The sequence below is a fragment of the Delphinapterus leucas genome, chromosome 13 (genome assembly GCF_059928025.1).
Source record: "Delphinapterus leucas isolate spDelLeu-1000000601 "Yukka" chromosome 13, BTC_Dleu_Yukka2, whole genome shotgun sequence".
NCBI classification, from domain to species: Eukaryota; Metazoa; Chordata; class Mammalia; order Artiodactyla; family Monodontidae; genus Delphinapterus; species Delphinapterus leucas.
In genome coordinates, this window is record NC_143141.1 from 75,891,063 (window position 1) to 75,912,754 (window position 21,692).

The following is a 21,692-nucleotide window of genomic DNA, read 5'->3' on the forward strand; positions in this document are numbered from 1 at the left end:
AGGAATAGGCAATTACAACCACCGAGGATCTTTCCTGAGCAGGTGTCAGGATTTAAGGGAGGTTCAGTTTCAGTAGGGTAGGGCAGGAGCAGGAGGACAGAACGGAGACTTGTATATCTGGGCTAATTATCGAATTAAAGCTATCCAGAAAAGGAAGCCAGGAAAATGAGCAATTAGGCTCTAAAGAGGCCAGACGCTATCCTATCAGCTGTGGTCCGGGGCTAATTCCCCAGGTATCCTGTGGAGAAGACCAGAGAAGTTGCCTGACCACTGTAATGTAGATTCTGTGGCTGGCACTGAAGAGTGTTTAGGGCCACAAGAGACTCCAAAGAATGCGTGTTATTTAGAAGGACAGGGCTGACATCATTCCACAAAGATCTCACTACTCTGGGAAGGGATCGGCTATCCTGGAAGTGATTGAATGCTCATGAGGGATGGATGAGGCTGATATCCACTCAGGAGCCAGTTACTTATCTCTTGTCTCAATTTTTTTTTTTTTTGGCTGCGCCCACATCACTTGCGGGTTTCGCAACCAGGGATTGAACCTGGGCCACCGCAGTGAAAGCGCTGAGTCCTAATCACTGGACCTCCAGGGAATTCCCTCATGTCTCATTACTTCTATTTCCTTGACTTGTTTTTCTTTTAATTATATTTTTCTCTTTCAAAAATTATGCATGACAATTATAGAAAATTTGGGAAATAAAGAACTATTACAATTTTTTATTATGAAAGATTCTAGGAGCATTGTGTGTGTGTGTGTATATATATACAAACATATATCTCCCCTAATAGACAATGAACTCCTTGAAGTCAGGGATTGGGTCTTAACTATCCAGTCATCCTCGTATCTCCAAGTACTTAGCACAGTGCCTAGCACATGGTAGTTACGAACATTTATGGAATAAATGAATGAATCATATTGTGATAATGTACTGTTCATAAGTAATAACCATATTCTGTTTTCTTTCAGGAGAATATCTAAGAAGAAAAGGAAATTAAGTCATCAGAGGACTATGAAAGACAGCTTTTATGATTTTAGAAGAAAACTATAGATCCTAAAGAAAAAGTAATGCCTTATATTGTGGTTGAAAAATACTAGGCAGAAGATACTGAAAAGGAAGAATGAGTTAAGGAAGCAATTTTTCTTATTTCAAGAGATCATCTTCTTTAATTGGAATTACTTAGTCCACTTTATTTGTTCCTTTTTTTTTTTGGTGTTGGTCATTGGCATGAATGTGAGGCATTTCACAGGGCATATGATAGTTTCACAGGGCATATCTGTTGGGAGACTCCTCCATGAGTCTCTGTATTCCCACACATCTTGCTGGGTATGCCAAGAATACAAGGTCCTAACCACTCTTCATGCAGACCATTTCAGGATTATGTTGCAGGAAGCAACCTTGAAAAATGAAGTGATGTCTCCCTTCAGAACCAAGGGCAAGCTTGCTTACTGCTTGCTCTGAAAGAGGTAGATTCCCTGAATTCAGTGTTCCTGTCCTAGAGTGCAGCTCACTGCATGTGTGGCATCTGTCTGGTCCACATCACCCCTGTGGGACCTGGGGAAAAGGGGAACCAATGTAAAGACCACCCAACAACAGGCCACTCGTCAAGGTATCCAAGGGACACTCCGCACTCCCCACCATCTGCAGGCATCTGATTTTGTTGAGCACTGGAAAGGTCTTCCCAAAAATCAACTCAAAAAGATTTCTGACTCCACCTCCCTCACTTCCTCCTAGTCCACACAACTTAGTGGGGTCAATGAATACAGCCTTCCCCAGAAAGGGTTCATCTCCTCTTGGTCACCTCCTGGGTGATGATCAGAACGATGAGGGTAGAGAGTATATATAACCTATTTTGAAAATTCAGCATTCTACCCTGATTATTCCTGGCCATGGTGCATCTTTCTTTCTCCTAATAGCAACCCCAGGCCAGTCTGTTTGCAGAGCCTCCAAGTGTCCCTAGGGAGGGAATACCATAGGCCACTGGCATTTCTTGACATTATCATGCAGTTTTCTGAATTCCAAAAGCATGCTATCTGAGGCAAAGTGTCTTTCGTCAATGTTTATAAAATTCTCCCACGTTCAGGTTTTGTATAACAGCCTTTCAAGGAGCTTACCTCCAATACAATTCCTTTTCTGAGCTTGGGTGCCAAGAACTACAGATTTGTTCTGGGTGGTCAAGCTGACCACTAGTCTGTTCATTCATTTATCTGTTCAGCTGCTTGATTCTTTTCTGAGTTAGAGGTAAAAGTACATTTAAAATTTACTTATTTAGCATTCGTTGAGTAGCCTACTGTGTGCTAGGTACTGTTGATACAAAAGTAAATAATACATACACCCCACCGCAGATAGGATTACAATTTAGTGAAGAAAATTTATAAATGAGTCACATTACCATGTGATAAATGCTGTAACAGATAGAAAAAAAGAACTGTAAAGCACAAAGCCTAAAGCAATCAACTGTGCATTCAGGAGCCTGAAAATGCATTTGAAGTGAATCTGGAAGAATAAGTAAGTACAGAAGAGAGCAAAAAGCATTCCAGGTTTAAGGAATAGCGTATGCAAGTTCCTGTTGTGTGAAAAGAATGGTGAGAGGTTCAGTGTGGCTGGAAAATAGTATGTATGAGAGAATGATAAATGAAACTGGGAAGATGGATGGGGCCAAAGGAGAAAAGGCTACTTTCTTCAGGGTAACTCAAAGGACATCAAGCAGTGCTGCGGTATAAACAGTACTTTTTGAAACTTTTATAATTTTGATTGCAAAAGTAATATACACTCATAAAAACACTTGAGAAAATAAGTTACTCATAATTTCACATTAAATGAAAACAACTGTTGATAGTTTTTGTTATTTTCTTCCAGTCTTTTTTCAGTGCACATAATATATACATTTTTTTTTATAAATCTATAGTTTTATTGAGACAAAAACTGACAGTGTTGGTATGAAGTTTAACATTTAAACAAAAGTTTTCACAGAAACCTAACACATGCCTAAAAAGATTTTACAACAGAGTTCTAGATGCAGGTCTAAATGATGTCAAGAACTGATGGATCTCATGATTCAAGACAGCATTTTGGGTTTTAGTTAATTCTTAGGATTAAAAAAATCTGTTTTGTTTTAAAGTGAACCACTGCCCCAGTATGAAAATTTAATCACCTGAGACCAGGGCTTCAGAAATCATTCAACTCTTGAAGTGACTCAGTGAACTTGTGCTGTCAGTGACTGAACCCTCCCACCAATGGTTTCAAAGTTCAAAAAACAGAGGCTCCAAGAGTTTTCCACCCTAAGAGCACCGGCCCTTGTCTTTGCCTACTCTCCCATCTCCTATACCACCCTCTGCCCTTCCCCAAATACTTCAGCCAGTGGCTTGGAGAGAGAAGCTGATATTTATAACTTCAAAATTGGAAAAGAAAGGGTCTTCTTGTCAATTTCAAGAATTAGCACCTCTAAGACAGAATGATCCGCCTGTGTATACACTCCAATAAGACATTTCCTCCTCAACCAGTTTCCATCCCCCAAAATGGCAGCTTTGGTAACTTCTTAACTGGGAAGTTAAGAAGTTACCAAAGCTTAATGCTTTTTGGGAACAGCATTAAGCTCAGGCAGGGAACACCTTGGCTTCTAAGTTTCAGGCATTCACAGCTTTTAAACAGCCTCTCACAGACCTCATTTAGGTTGCCAATGACATTTTTTGAAAGGATGACATATTCTGGACACAGAACCAAATCATCATTAGTTGTTCTTTCCTTTGTTTCACCATTTTCCAACAGGCCCCAAATTTTAACAAAAATGACTCTAACCCATCCCCCTTCTTTCCCACCCCATCCCTCCCACCCCAAATAATACACCAGAAATAGCCAAAAACTACATACATGCTACGCTGTAAAAATGCAGAGTTAACACTATTGGGAAGAAGGTTGTGGGTTGTGGAGATGCTCTTTGAAGATCTACAGTATCTTTTGCTCTCCCACATCCCATTCTGCAAGTTTTGTCCTTCATAGAAGGCCCTTTGCTTTTCTCAGCAAAGTTCAGAATGGGTTGTCTTGAAACACTGACCCTCCTTCCCCTCCACTGGGATGGGTGCGCAAACTATACAGCATGTAGCAGCTTTAAAGCACTTGGGCTGCTGTAGGGCACAGACACTATACTGGCTCTTCAAAGGACATCTTCTGAAGCCCCCTCTACGGTGTCAAGACAAGTAGAACTCCTTCTTTCCCCACTTGAAACCCACAGTCAGATGTGACAGGGGCTGGTACTCAGGAGAGTTAATTCTTGTCATCTTTTTTGTCATCATCCTCCGAGGGGTAGGAATGCCACGTCAGCCTTTCCTCATAGGAGGATATGACAACCTGTGGGCACTTGACATTGGCTTCCGTGGCAGGGACCAGGTGAGCCTCATCAGAGTTTTTCCATTTCATCAGGAGCATGAGTTCTCCACTGGAGTCTGTAGCTCCAATAATCCGCTCCGATCCAAACCCCCGGCAAAGCCTCGTGGCTTTTCTGACTCTTCTTTCTTCTTCTTTGGTTCGCTCGCCTCCCCCTTATCTTCCGAATCAGAATCAGCTTTGCGCTTGCCTCCCTCTGATTTATGTCTCGTGTGCTGTTTTCTGTGACTGCAGGAACTCGGCAACGAGGTCGGGGCGATCCAGGTTTTCTTCTGGCTCCCAAGTGTCGTCCTCATCTGAGAACCCCTTCCACTTTAGGAGGTACCCCACTTTGCCCTTTACCACTCGATGGTCGAGAACTTTTTCCACCACATATTCTTATTCCTCTTCTTCTAGCACCTCCTCCACTTTCTTCTTGTTTTATTTTTTCCCCATAGTGCCCACCAGCTTTCTGGTATAAAGGGTGACGCTGCTCAGAGCAGCGCCCACGAGCCCGAGAGGAATCGGTGCCGTGCTACTGGCGCGTCTTGTCGGGCCGGGCAGGGGAGTGGCGACCATAATATATACATTATAACCTAACCTAAATCATGAACACAGATGGTTGACAACCCACCCTGTTCATATAGCATAATGTTATAAAATCTTGTATTTCATTTAAAATTGCTTAGAAAATTTTAATTGCTTAGAAAATATTTTAATCATTGCATATCACATGGTATTCCTCTTTGTTAGATATTTATGTTATATCCACTTTTTCACTTTGTAAATAACGCTGCCGTTTACAACTTTTACATAATTCTTTGTGTCTCTGATTATTTCCTTAGGTCTGGAAGTGGAGTTTCAGGGTCAGAGTATGAGCAACTTTACAGCTCTCTGTAGTTTTGTTGTTGTTGTTTTGTTTTGTTAACAGAGAAGTTTTACACCATGGTTAATAAGAGGCAGGGTTTTTTGTGGGGGTAGGTGGGCGGGGAGGGAGTTATATGTAATTCAGCTGTTAACTCATCAGTTTCCTATGCTTGTGGGATTGGGTCTGAGGCAATCTTACCAAGTGCCTCAGTAAATGAGAAAGAGAGGAAATGCAGTCAATTGAACTGGCTGAGTCAGAGACCAGAGAGGCAGGTTACTATTTGAATCCAGACAGTGCTAAATCATGGTGACATTGGACAGTTGCTCCTGTATGATACAGAGATACTCATGAGGTTTGCAGGACAAGCCAGGAAACATTTGGGGACTTCTAGATACAACTCCAAAGGAGTCCAGGCATGCCAAGGCCCAGAGCTAAACAGAAGGCTGGGCTATCAATGCTTCAGGCTAAAGTCACACTATATTATCAAAACAGAGTGGACTAGAGCAGAGATATGCAAAGAATAGCACTCAGACCCACAAGACTAGAACATCTGAACATGCTGATGTGTGTAGAAGGGAGATATAACCATAAAAAGTGGAAGCTGGTCAGCCAGGGAAGCCTAGAAAAGGAGTCATGGGAGCAAAGGCTGGTTGGGCCATTCCAGGTGGAAGGATCTTTGAGCAAACAATTCAAGTTGTCTGGTATTTTCTAGCAGCAACTTTCTGAGAGCAACTGGGCGTTCTAGAATTCAATCCCATTTTGAACTAACTACCTGGGGTTAGTGCAGACCCTACAGGTTAAGGGGCTCAGCCCTGTAAGACTGCCTTCACCTCAGAAGCCAGCCACAACTCCCAGGTCCTCAGGTTACCCACACTTCTGACTTGGCTACAAATTTGGGGGTTCCCTTGACCACCCGCCCTTCAGGTTTGATAATTTCCTAGAATGACTTAAAGAACTTAAGTGCCATACTTATGATTACAGTTTTATTATAAAGGATACAACTCAGGAGCAGTCAAATGTAAGAAATACTTAGGGCATGGTACCGGAGGTGGGAATGGGCTCAGAGCTTCCATGCTCTGGTGCACTACTCTCTCAGTACATCATTGTGTTCACCAACTAGGTAGCTCTCCAAACCTCATTGTTCCAGGGTTTTTATATGGTGGTTTCATTAGTGGGCATGAATAATTAAGTCAGTGGCCACCTGATTGAACTTAGTCTCCAGTCCCTCTCCCCTCCCCAGAGATCAGGGGTTGAGGCTGAAAATTTCAACCCTCTAATCTAATTGACTAGTGACTAGCCCCCATTCTAAAGATATCCAGCCCCTCATTAGCATGAATAACAAAAGACACTCCTATCATTCACAAAATTCCAAGTTTCAGGAACTCTGTGCCAAGAACCAGGGACAAAGGCTAAAATATATTTTATTATATCACTTCTGATCTTAATGGCAAGGTTGTACCAGGTATAGAGGTGGATATATCTTGCTGTCTTAGCCAGATTAAGTATTTAACATTCAATTCATCTCAATCATCCCACCTTGTCCAGAATCTTCACTCACCATTTGGCTTTCCATGTAGATCTACCTATAGATTTTGGGGTCAGACCTCTTGCCAATGATTTCTCCTTTTAAATTAGCACATTGACATCTGAATGTTATAACTTAGCTATGTGGACTGTACACCTACTCTCCACATGCTGACAAGCTGGGGTTTTGAGCCTACAAGGCAGAAGGTCTGACCCTGGATCACAGTGATCTCTAAAGTACTGAAGGCCATCATGAAGCCTCTTGGCTACTTACCAGCATTTCCCAGATGCACACACACTGCACTGTTGGGTGCCTAGTGGGAGCCCTTTTCATAAACCTCATCAAGGCAAATGCCTCATTGTCTGGAACCCTCCTATGTAAGGCGGTCCAGTTGCTTCCTACAGTTCTCACTACAAAGTTCCAGTTGGGCTTAGCTACTCAGGGAGACCCACAAAAGGGATCCTTTGATGGTAGCTACACAGTACCTGTGGAAGTGCCCAGGGAGCAGGTGATCTTCTGAAACAGCGGTCTCCAAATCAGGGAAATGTGTCCTGGTAGTTCACAAAGACTTTAAATGGCACATACAGGCATGAATGGACCTAAGGGGTTCATTTTTCCCAGATCTTTAACTTCCATATGTACTTTCCTAAAATTTATCTGTTGTGATTGAGCAGTAATGCCAGTTCTTCTCCTGCATCTCCCATCTCCAACCGCCTTTCTCCCAGTATACAAAAGAAAGGCCTACTCTCATCCAGTCCCAATCTTACTGTGATGCTTGGCTTGGAGGGTAAAAACTGCAGGGTGCCAAAGGAAAGGAAAATTCTCAATGTTTTTAAATTTAATGACCTCTTCCGTCCTCCAGTGTCAAAAATACATCATATGTGAAGAAGAGTCCCAAGAGAATATTGCAAAAAGAGCATCACTGAGAAATAGTGAAAATCTTTGTATCATAATTCATCTAGGAGAGAAAGACTACTTGTCTTTATGTTTCTTAAAATTCAGAAGCAAGACAGTTATCATAAGGACATGAATTAATATGATTACTTGAGGGACTTCCCTGGTGGTCCAGTGGTTAAGACTTTGCCTTCTAATGTGGGGGGGTGCAGGTTCAATCCCTGGTTGAGGAGCTAAGATCCCACACGCCTTGTGGCCAAAAAACCAAAAAAAGATTACTTGAAAAATGAGAAATTTTTCTGATAGAAAGTAATTTGACTTGGCTGATTAGTTTAAAACAATGATGGCTGGCTTTGCCAATAAGAATGTCACAGCTGTTTTTCATAAATGGGTTAAGTCTACAACTCCAAAATATTAATAAAAAGGTAGTTAGTTTTTAAATTAATTTTTACTGGAGTATAGTGATTTACAATGTTGTGTTAGTTTCTGCTGTACAGCAAAGTGAATCAGTTATACATATACAGTTAACCACTCTTTTTTAGATTCTATTCCCATATAGGTCATTACAGAGTACTAAGTAGAGTTCCCTGTGCTATACAATAGGTTCTTATTAGTTATCTATTTTATATATAGTAGTGTGTATATGTCAATCACAATCTCCCAACTTACCCCTCCCCTCCCCTAATAAAAATATATTTAAAGCACATGATAAGGTAAAAGAATTTGGTCCAAAAACTGTCTTAGCAAAAGTGTACTGGAATTAACACTTTTACTTTCCATATCTTCCTGAGTATATCAATTTAAACAAGGTGCCTCGGGGCTTCCCTGGTGGTGCAGTGGTTAAGAATCCGCCTGCCAATGCAGTGGACACAGGTTCGAGCCCTGGTCTGGGAAGATCCCACATGCCACGGAGCAACAAAGCCCAGGGGCCACAACTACTGAAGCCTGTGCGCCTAGAGTCCGTGCTCCACAACAAGAGAAGCCAACGCAATGAGAAGCCCACCCACGGCAACAAAGAGTGGACCTGCTCGCTGCAACTACAGAAAGCCTGCACACAGCAACGAAGACACAACGCAGCCAAAAATAAATAAATAAAATAAATAAATAAAAATAAACAAAGTGCCTCTAAGTGAAAAAGTAGCAGAAATAATTAATAATCATTTGATAAATCTTTGCAAAGATTTGTTGGCATAATCCCAGAAGCTGAGAACCAGAATGACACTTATGACTGGGTAACTAATCCTTTACAGGTTGAGTGGTTTCCAAATCTTTGCTTTCAACAAAATTGAAGGAATACCTAATTAATTTGCCAGCTAATAGATCACTGAAAATAGTTTTTGATGATAGATCATTATATGGTTTTTATCATATAACTCAGAGGTATTCAAATAATTGGCTGACATTCCTATAATGAAATTTCTTTCCCATCTAATTTATGCAAATTAGGTTTCTCAGAGCTTGTCCATAAAAAGGAAAAACAGAAAGAAATTAACGTTGAGCCCAGTCTCATTCTAGCAATAATTAATATTCATCCACAGATATAATAATTATTTAGAAAAATTCAGCTTCACTAACGGTCCAATAAAATTTTACTTTTTATGTTCAATAATTACTAACATTTAAAATAATACTTTTATTTTTGGCCGCACCATGTGGCTTATGGGATTTTAGTTCCCCAACCAGGGATTGAACCCAGGCCCTTGGCAGTGAGAGCACAGAGTCCTAACCACTGGACTGCCAGGAAATTCCCCTGAAATAATACTTTAAATAACATAAAAATAATGTTGTTTTGATCAGCTGTGCACTAATAATACTGTAATGATAATTAAATCCAGAAGAAATTTAACACTTATAGCCCTATGGTCACAGTAAATAAAATATATGTCGGATTACATATATTTTGTTGCAGATAAGAATGATCAGTAAAGCATAAAATATAGCAGATGTGATTCTTATGTAGAATGAAAATGTAAATATTGGAATAAAAATAAAATTTTAAAACTTCTGTTTAAAGAACTTGTTTGGGTACTTTTTAGTGGATGATTATAGTATCAAATTGCTCTGAAATCTTAATTCCACTTGACACATTTAAAAGCCTGATATAAGAGTTTTAAATTCAATATTTATGACCAGAAATCATAACTTTTGCACTACTTAAATTTAAGATGAAATATTTTAGATCTCAACTTAAAAATGTGAGAGGGGACACATAGTTTTTGAAAAGGCTTTTTGTCTATTTGCAAATAAAAAAGTGTGAAAACCACTGCCTGGAGTAAGAAATGTCTTGAGCCCTGAGCGATATGGATGCCCTAGGCCCATAGGCCCAGGAGGATGGCAGGGGCAGTAACCAAACAGGCAACTCCACCAAGCGGACTCCAAGCCTTTTCCTCTCCTAGAGCCTTCCCGAATCCCTGCTCCTGGGATTCGCCCTGCCAACCTAAGGATGGAGTATCCATGGAGAGAGGGGAGGAAGAGCCCAGAGAAAGTCATGCAGGGACAGAAGCTGGCACAGTACCCAGAGCTGAACTGCCCCAGCTTCTCCAGGGAAAGGTCAGCCCTTAGGCTGTTCCAGAACCATGAGTCACCACTGAGCTGCTGGGCTGCCCTAGCTTGGGCTTGGTTACCACAGAAACTGCTGTGTTAAGGTGACTCAGCAGAACTGCGCAGAACCCTTCAGAGGACATCTGGGAGAGATTATAGCCCCACCCTCATTTACTTTCAGGATAAGCAGCAGCAGCTGTACCCTCACATCAGTTGGGTTTCTGGGACACATGCTTCCACCTCATTCCTACACAGAAGATCTTTCTTGTTCTGCTAAAACATGAACCTTTGGGGAGTCCCTTTGGAGGCCAGAGATGTAGAGGACTGTGGAATACTGCCACTGCAACCAGTTCATCTGAAAATTACCATCCAATCCCAAAATTTATATTTTGACAAAAAGGGGTTGGAGCAGGGGATGTTTTGTTTTAAGAAAATCAACATTGGGACTTGCCTGGTGGTGCAGGGGTTAAGAATCCACCTGCCAATGCAGGGGACACGGGTTCAATCCCTGGTCAGGGAAGATCCCACATGCCACGGAGCAACAAAGCCCATGCGCCACAACTACTGAGCCTGCCCTCTAGAGCCCGCAAATCACAACTACTGAGCCTGAGAGCCACAACTACTGATCCCGTGTGCCACAACAAGAGAAAGCCCACACGCAGCAATGAAGACCCAACGCAGCCAAAAATAAAATAAATAAATATATACATATAAAATACATTAAAAAAAAAAGAAAATCATGGGCTTCCCTGGTGGCGCAGTGGTTGACAGTCCGCCTGCCGATGCAGGGGACACGGGTTCGTGCCCTGGTCCAGGAGGATCCCACATGCCGCGGAGCGGCTAGGCCCATGAGCCATGGCCGCTGAGCCTGCGCGTCCGGAGCCTGTGCTCCGCAACGGGAGAGGCCACAACAGTGAGAGGCCCGCGTACCGCAAAAAAACACCAAAAAACTTTTCTGGGGTTTGCAGCAGAGCTCTGTGCTGACCCTTTGGGAGGATAGTGCACTCAGAGATGGAGAAAGTCTGTGTAGCACCAAGGGAAACCTCATAAACTCCCCTACAACTTCGTAGCAATACCTCCTTCTCTCCTGTGAGGCCCAGCTATTTCTACAGTGTCCTTCCTTCTCTCCATTTGTTGCCCTTTTTCCTCCTCTTTCAATGGAAGCCTTTAGGTGAGAGTGTTGCTGAGAAAGCCTAACTCAGGAGTCCTGAGTTCAAGCGGCTGCTCTGCATTGACTAGCTCTGAGGTCCTAGAAGGCATTTAGCTCTGAATCTCAGTTTCTCCATCTGGACCTCATAACCTGCCTGCCTTTTTAGGGTGCTGTGAGCCTCCAGTGAGCACAGCCACATCCATGACTTGTGACCTGTCCCCCAGCCTTCTTCATCCTCCATCCACAGTCTGTACTGCCTCTTCTCTGCCCACTGCAGGGCTAGCACAGGACTGGACAAAAGATGGTCACCTCTTCTTCCAAAGGTAGGTTATCTACCCTTTAGGGCAGCAGCCAGAAAGGAAAGCTGTGGTCCTTCCACCCTGTCATCTGATGCTTACTGCTGACCCCAACTCAGGCCTCAAACTGCCCTCACCCTCAACTCTGAGCCCCTCACTGATGCCGCGACACACCCTGACCTCTAATCCCAGTGCCGACCAGGACCTGTCTCCCATGGGGACAACTATGGACAGTTTTTATGACCAATGTGAGACAGAACTAAGGTTCTCAGCCTGATTAACTCCGAAACAGAGCTGAAGACACACATATCAAACCAACTTCTTGACATTTTCCACTCAAATGTCTCAAAGGTACTTCCTTTTTTTTGGCCGTGCTGCCCAGCTTGCGGGATCTTAGTTCTCCAACCAGGGATGGAACCTGGGCCTCAGCAGTGAAAGCGCTGGGTCCCAACCACTGGACCGCCAGGAAATTCCCTAACTTCTACTTTAATATGTTCAAAATTTAACACATAATCATCACCCAACATCTGCTCCTCTCCCAGGGCTTCCTATCTCTGAGAATAGTGCTTCCATCCATCCAGTGCAGAATCCAGAAATCTCGGGGTCGTGCTTGATACCATTTTTATAACTCCATATCCGAAAGATCACTAAGTAGTCAATTTTATTTTCTAAGTACCGTTCACTTTTCCCTTTCTCTCTGTTGTGCTGCCATCTCCCCTAGTCCAAGCCACCATCACCTTTCACCTGGGCTACTGCAATACTTTCTAAAAGACTTCTCTACACTCACTCATCTTTTCTAACCCACACACTATGCTGCAATAAAAGTGAGCTCTTCAAATACAGATTTAATCATGTCACAGCCCTGCTTACACTTCAGTAGTCTTCCATTCCTTATAGAGTAATAATAAAAAGCTTACAGGGCCAACAAGTCTGCATAGACTGACCCATGCCTATCTCTGCAGCCTCATCTCCCACCCTGCTCCTCCTCCAGCCACAGGGCCTTCAAACATATCTCCTCTATCTCAGATCTCTCTACCACCATCAAAATATCCATCAGGAGGGGACCTGTTGAATAAACTTTTGTATATTCACACAATGGATGTAGCTATAAAAAGGAACATAAACTGCTATAGAGTAATCTCCAAAATATGTTGTTCAGCAGAAAAAAGCAAAATACAGAACAATATATTTGGTACACTACATTTTTATCTTAGAAAAGGAAAATATGTGAACATATCTATACATATTTGCTTATTGTTTAAAAATAGAATAATAAAACAAGGGACTTCCCTGGTGGTCCAGTGGCTAGGGCTCCACGCTCCCAGTGAAGGGGGCCTGGGTTCAATCCCTGGTCAGGGAGCTGGATGCCACATGCCACAACTAAGAATCCACACACCACAACGAGGATCCCACGTGCCACAGCTAGGACCCCAAATGCCAAAACTAGGACCCAGTGCAGCCAAATAAATAAATAAATATTAAAAAAGAAAAAAAGAATAAAACAAAAACTAAGGTAAACCAATGTTTACCTTAGGGAGTAGGAGGAAACAGGGTGGAAGGGACAGGTATAGAAGCTAGATTTCTCTGAATGTACCCTGTTTTGAAGATTTAATTTGGATACCATGTAAATGTTTTACATAATTTCAAGACAAACTTAAAAATGTAAAAAAAAAAAGAATCTCTAAAATTCAAAATTAAAGAAATAACCTTAATTGTGTTTCCAGTTGATAGGTTAGCCACACAGAAAGGAATAATTTCAAGTGATGCTAAATTAAAAACAATAATTTGAGTGGTATGTCCTTATTTGGGGATATATCCCAGGAACAAAAAGAACAGCAATGACAAGCCTCTTAGATAGCCTCATCCACCAGAGGGCAGACAGCAGAAGCAAGAAGAACTACAATCCTGCAGCCTGTGGAACAAAAACCACATTCACAGAAAGATGGGCAAGATGAAAAGGCAGAAGGCTATGTACCAGATGAAGGAGCAAGATAAAACCCCAGAAAAACAACTAAATGAAGTGGAGATAGGCAACCTTCCAGAAAAAGAGTTCAGAATAATGACAGTGAAGATGATCCAGGACCTCGGAAAAAGAATGGATGCAAGAAACGTTTAACAAAGACCTAGAAGAATTAAAGAACAAACAGAGATGAACAATACAATAACTGAAATGAAAAATACACTAGAAGGAATCAATACCAGAATAACTGAGGCAGAAGAACGGATAAGTGACCTGGAAGACAGAATGGTGGAATTCACTGCTGCTGAACAGAATAAAAAAAAAGAATGAAAAGAAGTGAAGACAGCCTAAGAGACCTCTGGGACAACATTAAACGCAACAACATTCGCATTATAGGGGTCCCAGAAGGAGAAGAGAGAGAGGAAGGACCAGAGAAAACATTTGAAGGGACTATAGTCGAAAACTTCCCTAACATGGGAAAGGAAGTAGCCACCCAAGTCCAGGAAGCACAGAGTCCCATACAGGATAAACCCAAGGAGAAACACACCGAGACACATAGTAATCAAATTGGCAAAAATTAAAGACAAAGAAAAATTATTGAAAGCAGCAAGGGATAAATGACAAATAACATACAAGGGAACTCCCATAAGGTTAACAGCTGATTTCTCAGCAGAAACTCTACAAGCCAGAAGGGAGTGGCATGATATACTTAAAGTGATGAAAGGGAAGAACCTACAGCCAAGATTACTCTACCTGGCAAGGATCTCATTCAGATTTGATGGAGAAATCAAAAGCTTTACAGACAAGCAAAAGCTAAGAGAATTCAGCACCACCAAACCAGCTCTACAACAAATGCTAAAGGCACTTCTCTAAATGGGAAACACAAGAAAGAAAAGGACCTACAAAAACAAACCCAAAACAATTAAGAAAATGGTAACAGGAACATACATATTGATAATTACCTTAAACATGAATGGATTAAATGTTCCAACCAAAAGACACAGGCTTGCTGAATGGATACAAAAACAAGACCCATATATATGCTGTCTACAAGAGACCCACTTCAGATCTAGGGACACATACAGACTGAAAATGACTGGATGGAAAAAGATATTCCATGCAAATGGAAATCAAAAGAAAGCTGGAGTAGCAATCCTCATAGCAGATAAAATAGACTTTAAAATAAAGAATGTTACAAGAGACAAGGAAGGACACTACATAGTGATCAAGGGATCAATCCAAGAAGATATAACAATTATAAATATATATGCACCCAAAATAGGAGCACCTCAATACATAAGGCAACTGTTAACAGCTATAAAAGAGGAAATCGACAGTAACACAATAATAGTGGAGGACTTTAACACCTCACTTACACCAATGGACAGATCATCCAAAATGAAAATAAATACAGAAAAAAAAAGAACAGCAATGAAATTTAAAACTGTTTTCAGTGATCATGTTACTATTAATAATAATTGTATTCTGAAACAATTATATGAATATAGCATAGATTAAATCAAATAAACAAGTATAGTAAGATCATTAGAAGCCATGATTTTCAGGAAAAATATATATAAACTCAAAGGAGTTACATTAAAACCCTATAATCCTAAATCTGACTTGGAAATATCAGTTGAAACTCTTCATGTTTCTTTTAAAAAAATAGCTATTTCCTAGCTCTGTCCACTAAGAAGGACTAGAAACAAGAGCCATAGCAATTAGGCATCCCTTGTGTACAGATTGTGGTCTCTAAATGTCATTTTCCAATAATAGGAACCAGGCTCCTTTGAGAAATGACTGAATCCAGATTTGAGCAGGAAATGTACAAGATGAGCCTGAAACATCTTGCCATACCAAAAAGCAAGGCCCCACTGGCCAAAAATGAGACAAGTTGAGCCTCAAAAAGAATGATAACTGTAATGGGTTGAAACTCCTCAGCTATGCTGAAGTCCATGATTTATAATGTTACTTTTTAAATAAAAATCATAAGTCATCTTTGGAAGATGCCAGGAAATCAAATCATTATTTTGAAGCTTGGTAAATACCATTTATCTTTTTTTTTTTTTTGGTACAAGCTATGGCTCACAGTAACCAAATATTAGTTACTGAAAGAAAGGAAAGCCCTAATGAAATAATCTAGGCCCTTGCTACTCCAAGTGTGATCCATGGACTATCAGCACTGGCTTCACCTGAAAGCATGTTAGAAATGCAGAGTTTCATGCCCCAATTCAGACCTACTGAATCAGAATACATAGTTTAACAAGATCCCCAGGTGATACCTATGCACAATAAAGCTGGAGAAAACTGATCTACAGAATGATCATCAATGGCTACTGAGCGATCAGGTGAAAAACCTAATGGGGGGAACTTCATAATGAAGTGAGCCACCTGGCAATACCTGAATGCAGGATGTCTTACAACACAAAATGAGACTCAACCAGACATTATGTCTCTCCTGATGTGACACAATAAGACTGCCCAGGGGTTAACTGATGAAGTTGAATGACGGGCATACAGAGGTTCATTATATTATTCTCTATACTTTTATATGCTTTTCCCACTTTCCTATTTATTTATTCTTAATTGTGGTAAATAATACATAAAATTTACCATCTTAACCATTTTTAGTGTACAGTTCAGTGGCATTAAGTACATTCACATTTTTGAGCAAACATCACCTGCGTACATTACCAGAACTCTTTTCATCTTGCAAAACTGAAACACTATACCCATTGAACACTAACTCCCCATTTCCCTCTTCCTCCAGCCCCTGGCAACCACCATTCTACTTTTTGTCTCTATGAATTTGACAACTCTAGGTACTTCATATAAGTGGACATATAAGTGTCCTTTTGTGACCGGTTATTTCATTTAGCATAATGTCTTCAAAGTTGAACCATGTTGGGACTTCCCTGGTGATCCAGTGGGTAAGCCTCCACACTCCCAATGCAGGGGCCCAGGTTCAATCCCTGGTTGGGGAACTAGATCCTGCATGTGTGCCGCAACTAAGAGTCTGCATGCCACTACTAAGAGTCCACATGCTGCAACTAAAGACCCCATGTGCTGCAACTAAGACCCGGTGCAGCCTAAATAAATAAATAAATATTTTTTTTAAAACCTGAGACTTAAAAAAAAGGTTTAGCCATCTTGTACTATGTGTCAAAATGTTCTTCCTTTTTAATGCTGAATAATATTCCATTGAACGTATGTACCACATTTTGTTTATTCATTCATCATTGATGAACACTTGGATTGTTTCCAGTTTTTGGCTATTCTGAATAATGCTGCTACAAACATTGGTATACAAATAGCTATTTGAGTCCCTACTTTCAATTATTTGGGGTATATACCCAGAGGAGGAATTGCTGGATCATAGGGTAATTCTATTTTAAATATTTTGAGGAACTGTGATACTGTCTTCTATAATAGCTGCACCATTTTATATTCCCACCAGCAGAGCACAGGAGTTCCCCACATCCTTGCCAACACTTGTTATTTTCTGGTTTTTGATAATTGCCATCCTAATGAGTGTGAAGTGGTATCTCATTGCAGTTTTGATTTGCATTTCTCTAATGATTAGTGATGTTGACCATCTTCCCATGTACTTACTGGCCATTTGTATATCTATCTTCTTTGGAGAAATGTCTATTCAAGTACTTTGCCCATTTTTCAATTGGGTTGTCTTGGGTTTTTTTTTGCTGTTGAGATGTAGGAGTTCTATATATGTTTTGGGTGTTAACCCCTTATCAGATGTATCATTTGCAGATATTTTCTCCCATTCCATGGGCTGCCTTTTAATTCTGTAGATGTGTTCTTTAATGCACAAAGTTTTAATACTGATGTAGTCCTGTTTACCTATTTTTTCTTTTGTTGCCTGTGCCTTTGTTTCATATCCAAGAAATCATTGCCAAATTGAAAGTCATGAGCTTTTCCTTTATGTTTCCTTCTAAGAGTTTTATAATTCTAGCTCTTACATTCGGTCTTTGATCCATTTTGAGTTAATTTTTTGTGTATACTGTAAGGTAAGGGTCCAACTTCATTCTTCTGCATTATATATGTTTGAATATTTCTATTTCAAAGTTTTAAAAAAAGGTTTCTTTAAGTTATTAAAAAGTGTTCTCTACTTATATTGCCCAACCTCCCATACCTCATCATTTTATCCCATCACCTTGCACAGTGTTTATCAAACAGTGGGCATTCAATTATTATCTGTGAATAAAATGGATGAATATTTAAAGTAAGAAAGGAAAGGAAGGGAGGGAGGGAGGAAGGGGGAAGGAGGAAGGGAGGGAGGGGGAGAAACAGATTGGAAATACTGTACATATTCTAGCCCATGCTAATGGCCTAGTTCTCTGAGCAGGTCTACCCTGAGAACAGTTCCTTACCCACATAGTGCTCAGACCTGCAGAGGCCAGACTCCATCCTCAGCAGATTAAACATCACAAACTCCTTGAGATTTGAGAATCATTTTTGGTATCCTAAAGTAAATCATTCTTGGGTCAAAGTAAAAGGGCTGGGTGGAAAAAGGGCTGTTTTTTCACCTTCCTGGCCTACAGAAAATAGGGGGTAATACAGCAGAGATGCAGCTGTCCCCACTTCTCCCATGGATTTTCTCTTCTTAAAATGCTGGCGCTTCCCTCCCTGGCCTCTTTCAATGGCTCAACTCTTCGATATCCCAAATAAATCTGAAATCATTCACATTCAGTCAACAAATCTCAATTGAACACTTCTGTGATAGGCACAGGGGATACTGAGATGACTAGGATACTCTAGAGATCCCCAGTCTGGTCGGGAAGAAAGTCAGACAATAGAGTGCTACAAGTGTTATTAAGAGATGTATTATGATAAAATAGAGGAGAGGAGGCCTCACTCTTCTTGAGGAGCCTTTTTGTATCCATTACCTACTGCTGCATAACAAACAACCCCCCAAATATTAGTGGCTTAAAACAATAATCATTTTACTTGCAACCAATTTTGTAGGTCAATAATTTGGTCTGCGATTAGTCAGGAAGTTCCTCTGCTGATCTCACGGTAGGTCATTCATGTAGGTTCAGTCAACTGGCAAATCATCTGGGGCTATTTGGTCCGGGAGAGCTCAGTTCAGACAGCTTGTCTCTGCTCCATGAAGTCTCATGCTCTGGTAGAGTAGCTCAAGAAGCTTCTTCACATGACAGTGAAAAAGTTCAGTAGCAAGAGAGGGCAAGTTCAACATGTAAGCGCCTCCCCACCTTTTTTTTTGGTCGCACTGCGTGGCTTGCAGGATCTTAGTTCCCCGACCACTGGGGAATTCCCTATAAGCACTTTTCATTGTTCCATTGGCCAAAGCAAGTCACACGGGCAAACCCAAATCAGTGTGCGAGGGGACTACCCATAGGCTGTGATTACAGGGAAATATGGTTCAGTGGGACCATTCAACGTTCCTCAATTTTTTTTCTTAATTTTAAAGGCTTATTTAATTTCTTTTACATAGCTCTACATATAAAGTGCTTAAAAGTTATACACTTTTTTTCTCTTTTCCTTTTTTATTGTTCCTTAACTCCTATGACATCACCCTCTTCCAAATAACCCCAAACAACTTACATATAAAGATAATGATATATATAAAAAGATTCCATATCTTTTTCCATGCTCATCTAACTCGTGTGTGTGTGTGTGTGTGTCTGTGTGTGTGTGTGTGTGTAGTCATGTATATGTGTATGGGGATGTTTTGTCATTTTAACACAATGTTTCTCTCATTAAACAAATGTTTCATGTAAATCCCTCTGTGACAACTGCTATAACTCTTGGTCATTTTTCAAATGGATGCACAGTATTCATCATTTATTCAGCCATTCCCCTAGTGTTGGGATCTATTTTGTTTCTAGATTTTTGGCACTGTGATCAGTGCTGCAGTAAACATTTCTCTCTGTCTGTCCTTACATATTTGTGTTTTTTATTTCTATGGAACACCTCAGAAGTAAGTACTATATTGTCATTTTATCATCATTACAATATTTTCTGACATCTGGTAATATGTCTTCCTTACTATTGTTTTTCATATATTTCTTGGCCATTTGGGGGAATTTACTCTTCCACATACTCTAAGATTTTATACAATTTAAAAAGACCCGGGGGAATTCCCTGGCCCAGTGGTTAGAATCTGCCTGCCAATGCAGGGGACACGGGTTCGAGCCCTAGTCTGGGAAGATCCCACATGCCACGGAGCAACTAAGCCCGTGTGCCACAACTACTGAGCCTGCGCTCTAGAGCCTGTGTTCCACAACGAGAAGCCACCGCAATGAGAAGCCCATGCACCGCAACAAAGAGTAGCCCCCGCTCACCGCAACTAGAGAAAGCCCGCGCAGCAACGAAGACCCAATGCAGCCAAAAATAAATGAATGTATAAAAAGACCCGGGCTTCCCTGGTGGCGCAGTGGTTGAGAGTCTGCATGCTGATGCAGGGGACACGGGTTCGTGCCCCAGTCCGGGAAGATCCCACATGCCGCAGAGCGGCTGGGCCCATGAGCCATGGCCGCTGAGCCTGTGCGTCCGGAGCCTGTGCTCCATAACGGGAGAGGCCACAACAGTGAGAGGCCCACATACCGCAAAAAAAAAAAAAAAAAAAAAAAAAGAATCTGCCTGCCAATGCAAGAGACATGGGTTCGAGCCCTGCTCAGGGAAGATCCCGCATGCCACGGAGCAACTAAGCCCGTGAGCCACAACTACTGAGCCTGCGCTCTAGAGCCCATGAGCCACAGCTACTGAGCCCGCGAGCCACAGCTACTGAGCCCGTGAGCCACAACTACTGAAGCCCGGGCGCCTAGAGCCCGTGCTCTGCAACAAGAGAAGCCACCGCAATAAGAAGCCAGTGCACTGCAACAAAGAGTAGACCCTGATCGCCACAACTAGAGAAAAGCCCGCGTGCAGCAACAAAGACCCAAGGCAGCCAAAAATATAAATAAATAAATAATTTTAAAAAATAAAAAGACCCTGTTGGCATTATAACTAAATTAACAATAAATGTATATATTAATCTGGTAGATTTGACAATTTTATGTACTGTCTTCTTACCCCATAGCATGATAATTTTTCCACTTGTTCAGATCTTGTTTTCTGTTCTCCAATATAGTTTTATAGTCTTTTATATATAATTCCTATGCCTTTCTTAAAGTTAAGTTCCTTAAATAAGTTAAACTTATTCCTAAGCCTTTTACAGCTTGTGCTATTGTAAAAGGGATATTTCTCCCATTTTTTTCCCCTAAGTGCTTAGCTGGAGAATAAAGCTATTGATTTTGGTGTACGCATCTTGCATCCAGGCATCCTAACAAATTATCTCATTAATGTTAGTTTTGTTTTGTTTTGTTTACTGGCATCCCTTAGGTTTTCTAGGTCTACTCTCATATCAACGGCAAAAAGAGATAGTCCTATCACTTTCCAATGTTTATATCAGTTACTTCCTTTTGTTTGTGTATGTATTAGTGCATTTACTAAAACTTCCCAAGTAATGTTAAATAATAATGTCAATAGTGGGCATCCCTATCTACTTCCTGATTTTAACTGCAATGGTTTTAGTGTTTTTCCATTTAGGATAGTACTTGCTGTGGGTTTTTGGTAAATAATACACAATTCCTTTTATTCTTCTTTTGCTCGAGGTTTTTGTAACAAATGGCTTCTAGGTTTAATCAGTGTATTTTTAGCTTCTATTGATTGGCTCACAGGGGTTTCCCTGGTGGCGCAGTGGTTAAGATCCGCCTGCCAAGGCAGCAGACACAGGTTCGAGCCCTGGTCCAGGAAGGTCCCACATGCCTTAGAGCAACTAAGCCCACTACTGAGCCCTCGTGCCACAACTACTGAAGCCCACACGCCTAGAGCCCGTGCTCTGCAACGAGAAGCCACCGCAATGAGAAGCCCGTGCACCGCAACGAAGAGTAGCCCCCGCTCACCGCATCTAGAGAGAGGCCCTGCGCAGCAACAAAGAACCAACGCAGTCAAAAATAAATAAAATAAACAAAAATTTATTTAAAAAAATAAAGATAAGTATCCGATTTTTTTTTTTTTGCCCTCCTTCCGTCCCCCTGCAGGGGAGGAAAAAAAAGCTACCTATCTTGGGCT

The 21,692-nt window shown here is 41.2% G+C and overlaps 1 protein-coding gene and 1 pseudogene across 1 annotated transcript in view; one reads left to right on the forward strand and one right to left on the reverse strand.

Moving 5' to 3' along the window:
* Positions 1-3,869, forward strand: part of PFN4 (profilin family member 4) — an 11,694-nt gene extending 7,825 nt beyond the window's left edge. Inside the window, exon 4 of the mRNA XM_022574337.3 lies at positions 971-3,869. Coding sequence (XP_022430045.1) covers positions 971-999 — 29 coding nt within the window. The 3' untranslated portion in view covers positions 1,000-3,869. The remainder of the gene's footprint in view (positions 1-970) is intronic.
* Positions 2,239-20,929, reverse strand: LOC149747798 (chromobox protein homolog 1 pseudogene; annotated as a pseudogene).
* Positions 20,930-21,692: the final 763 nt, after the last annotated feature.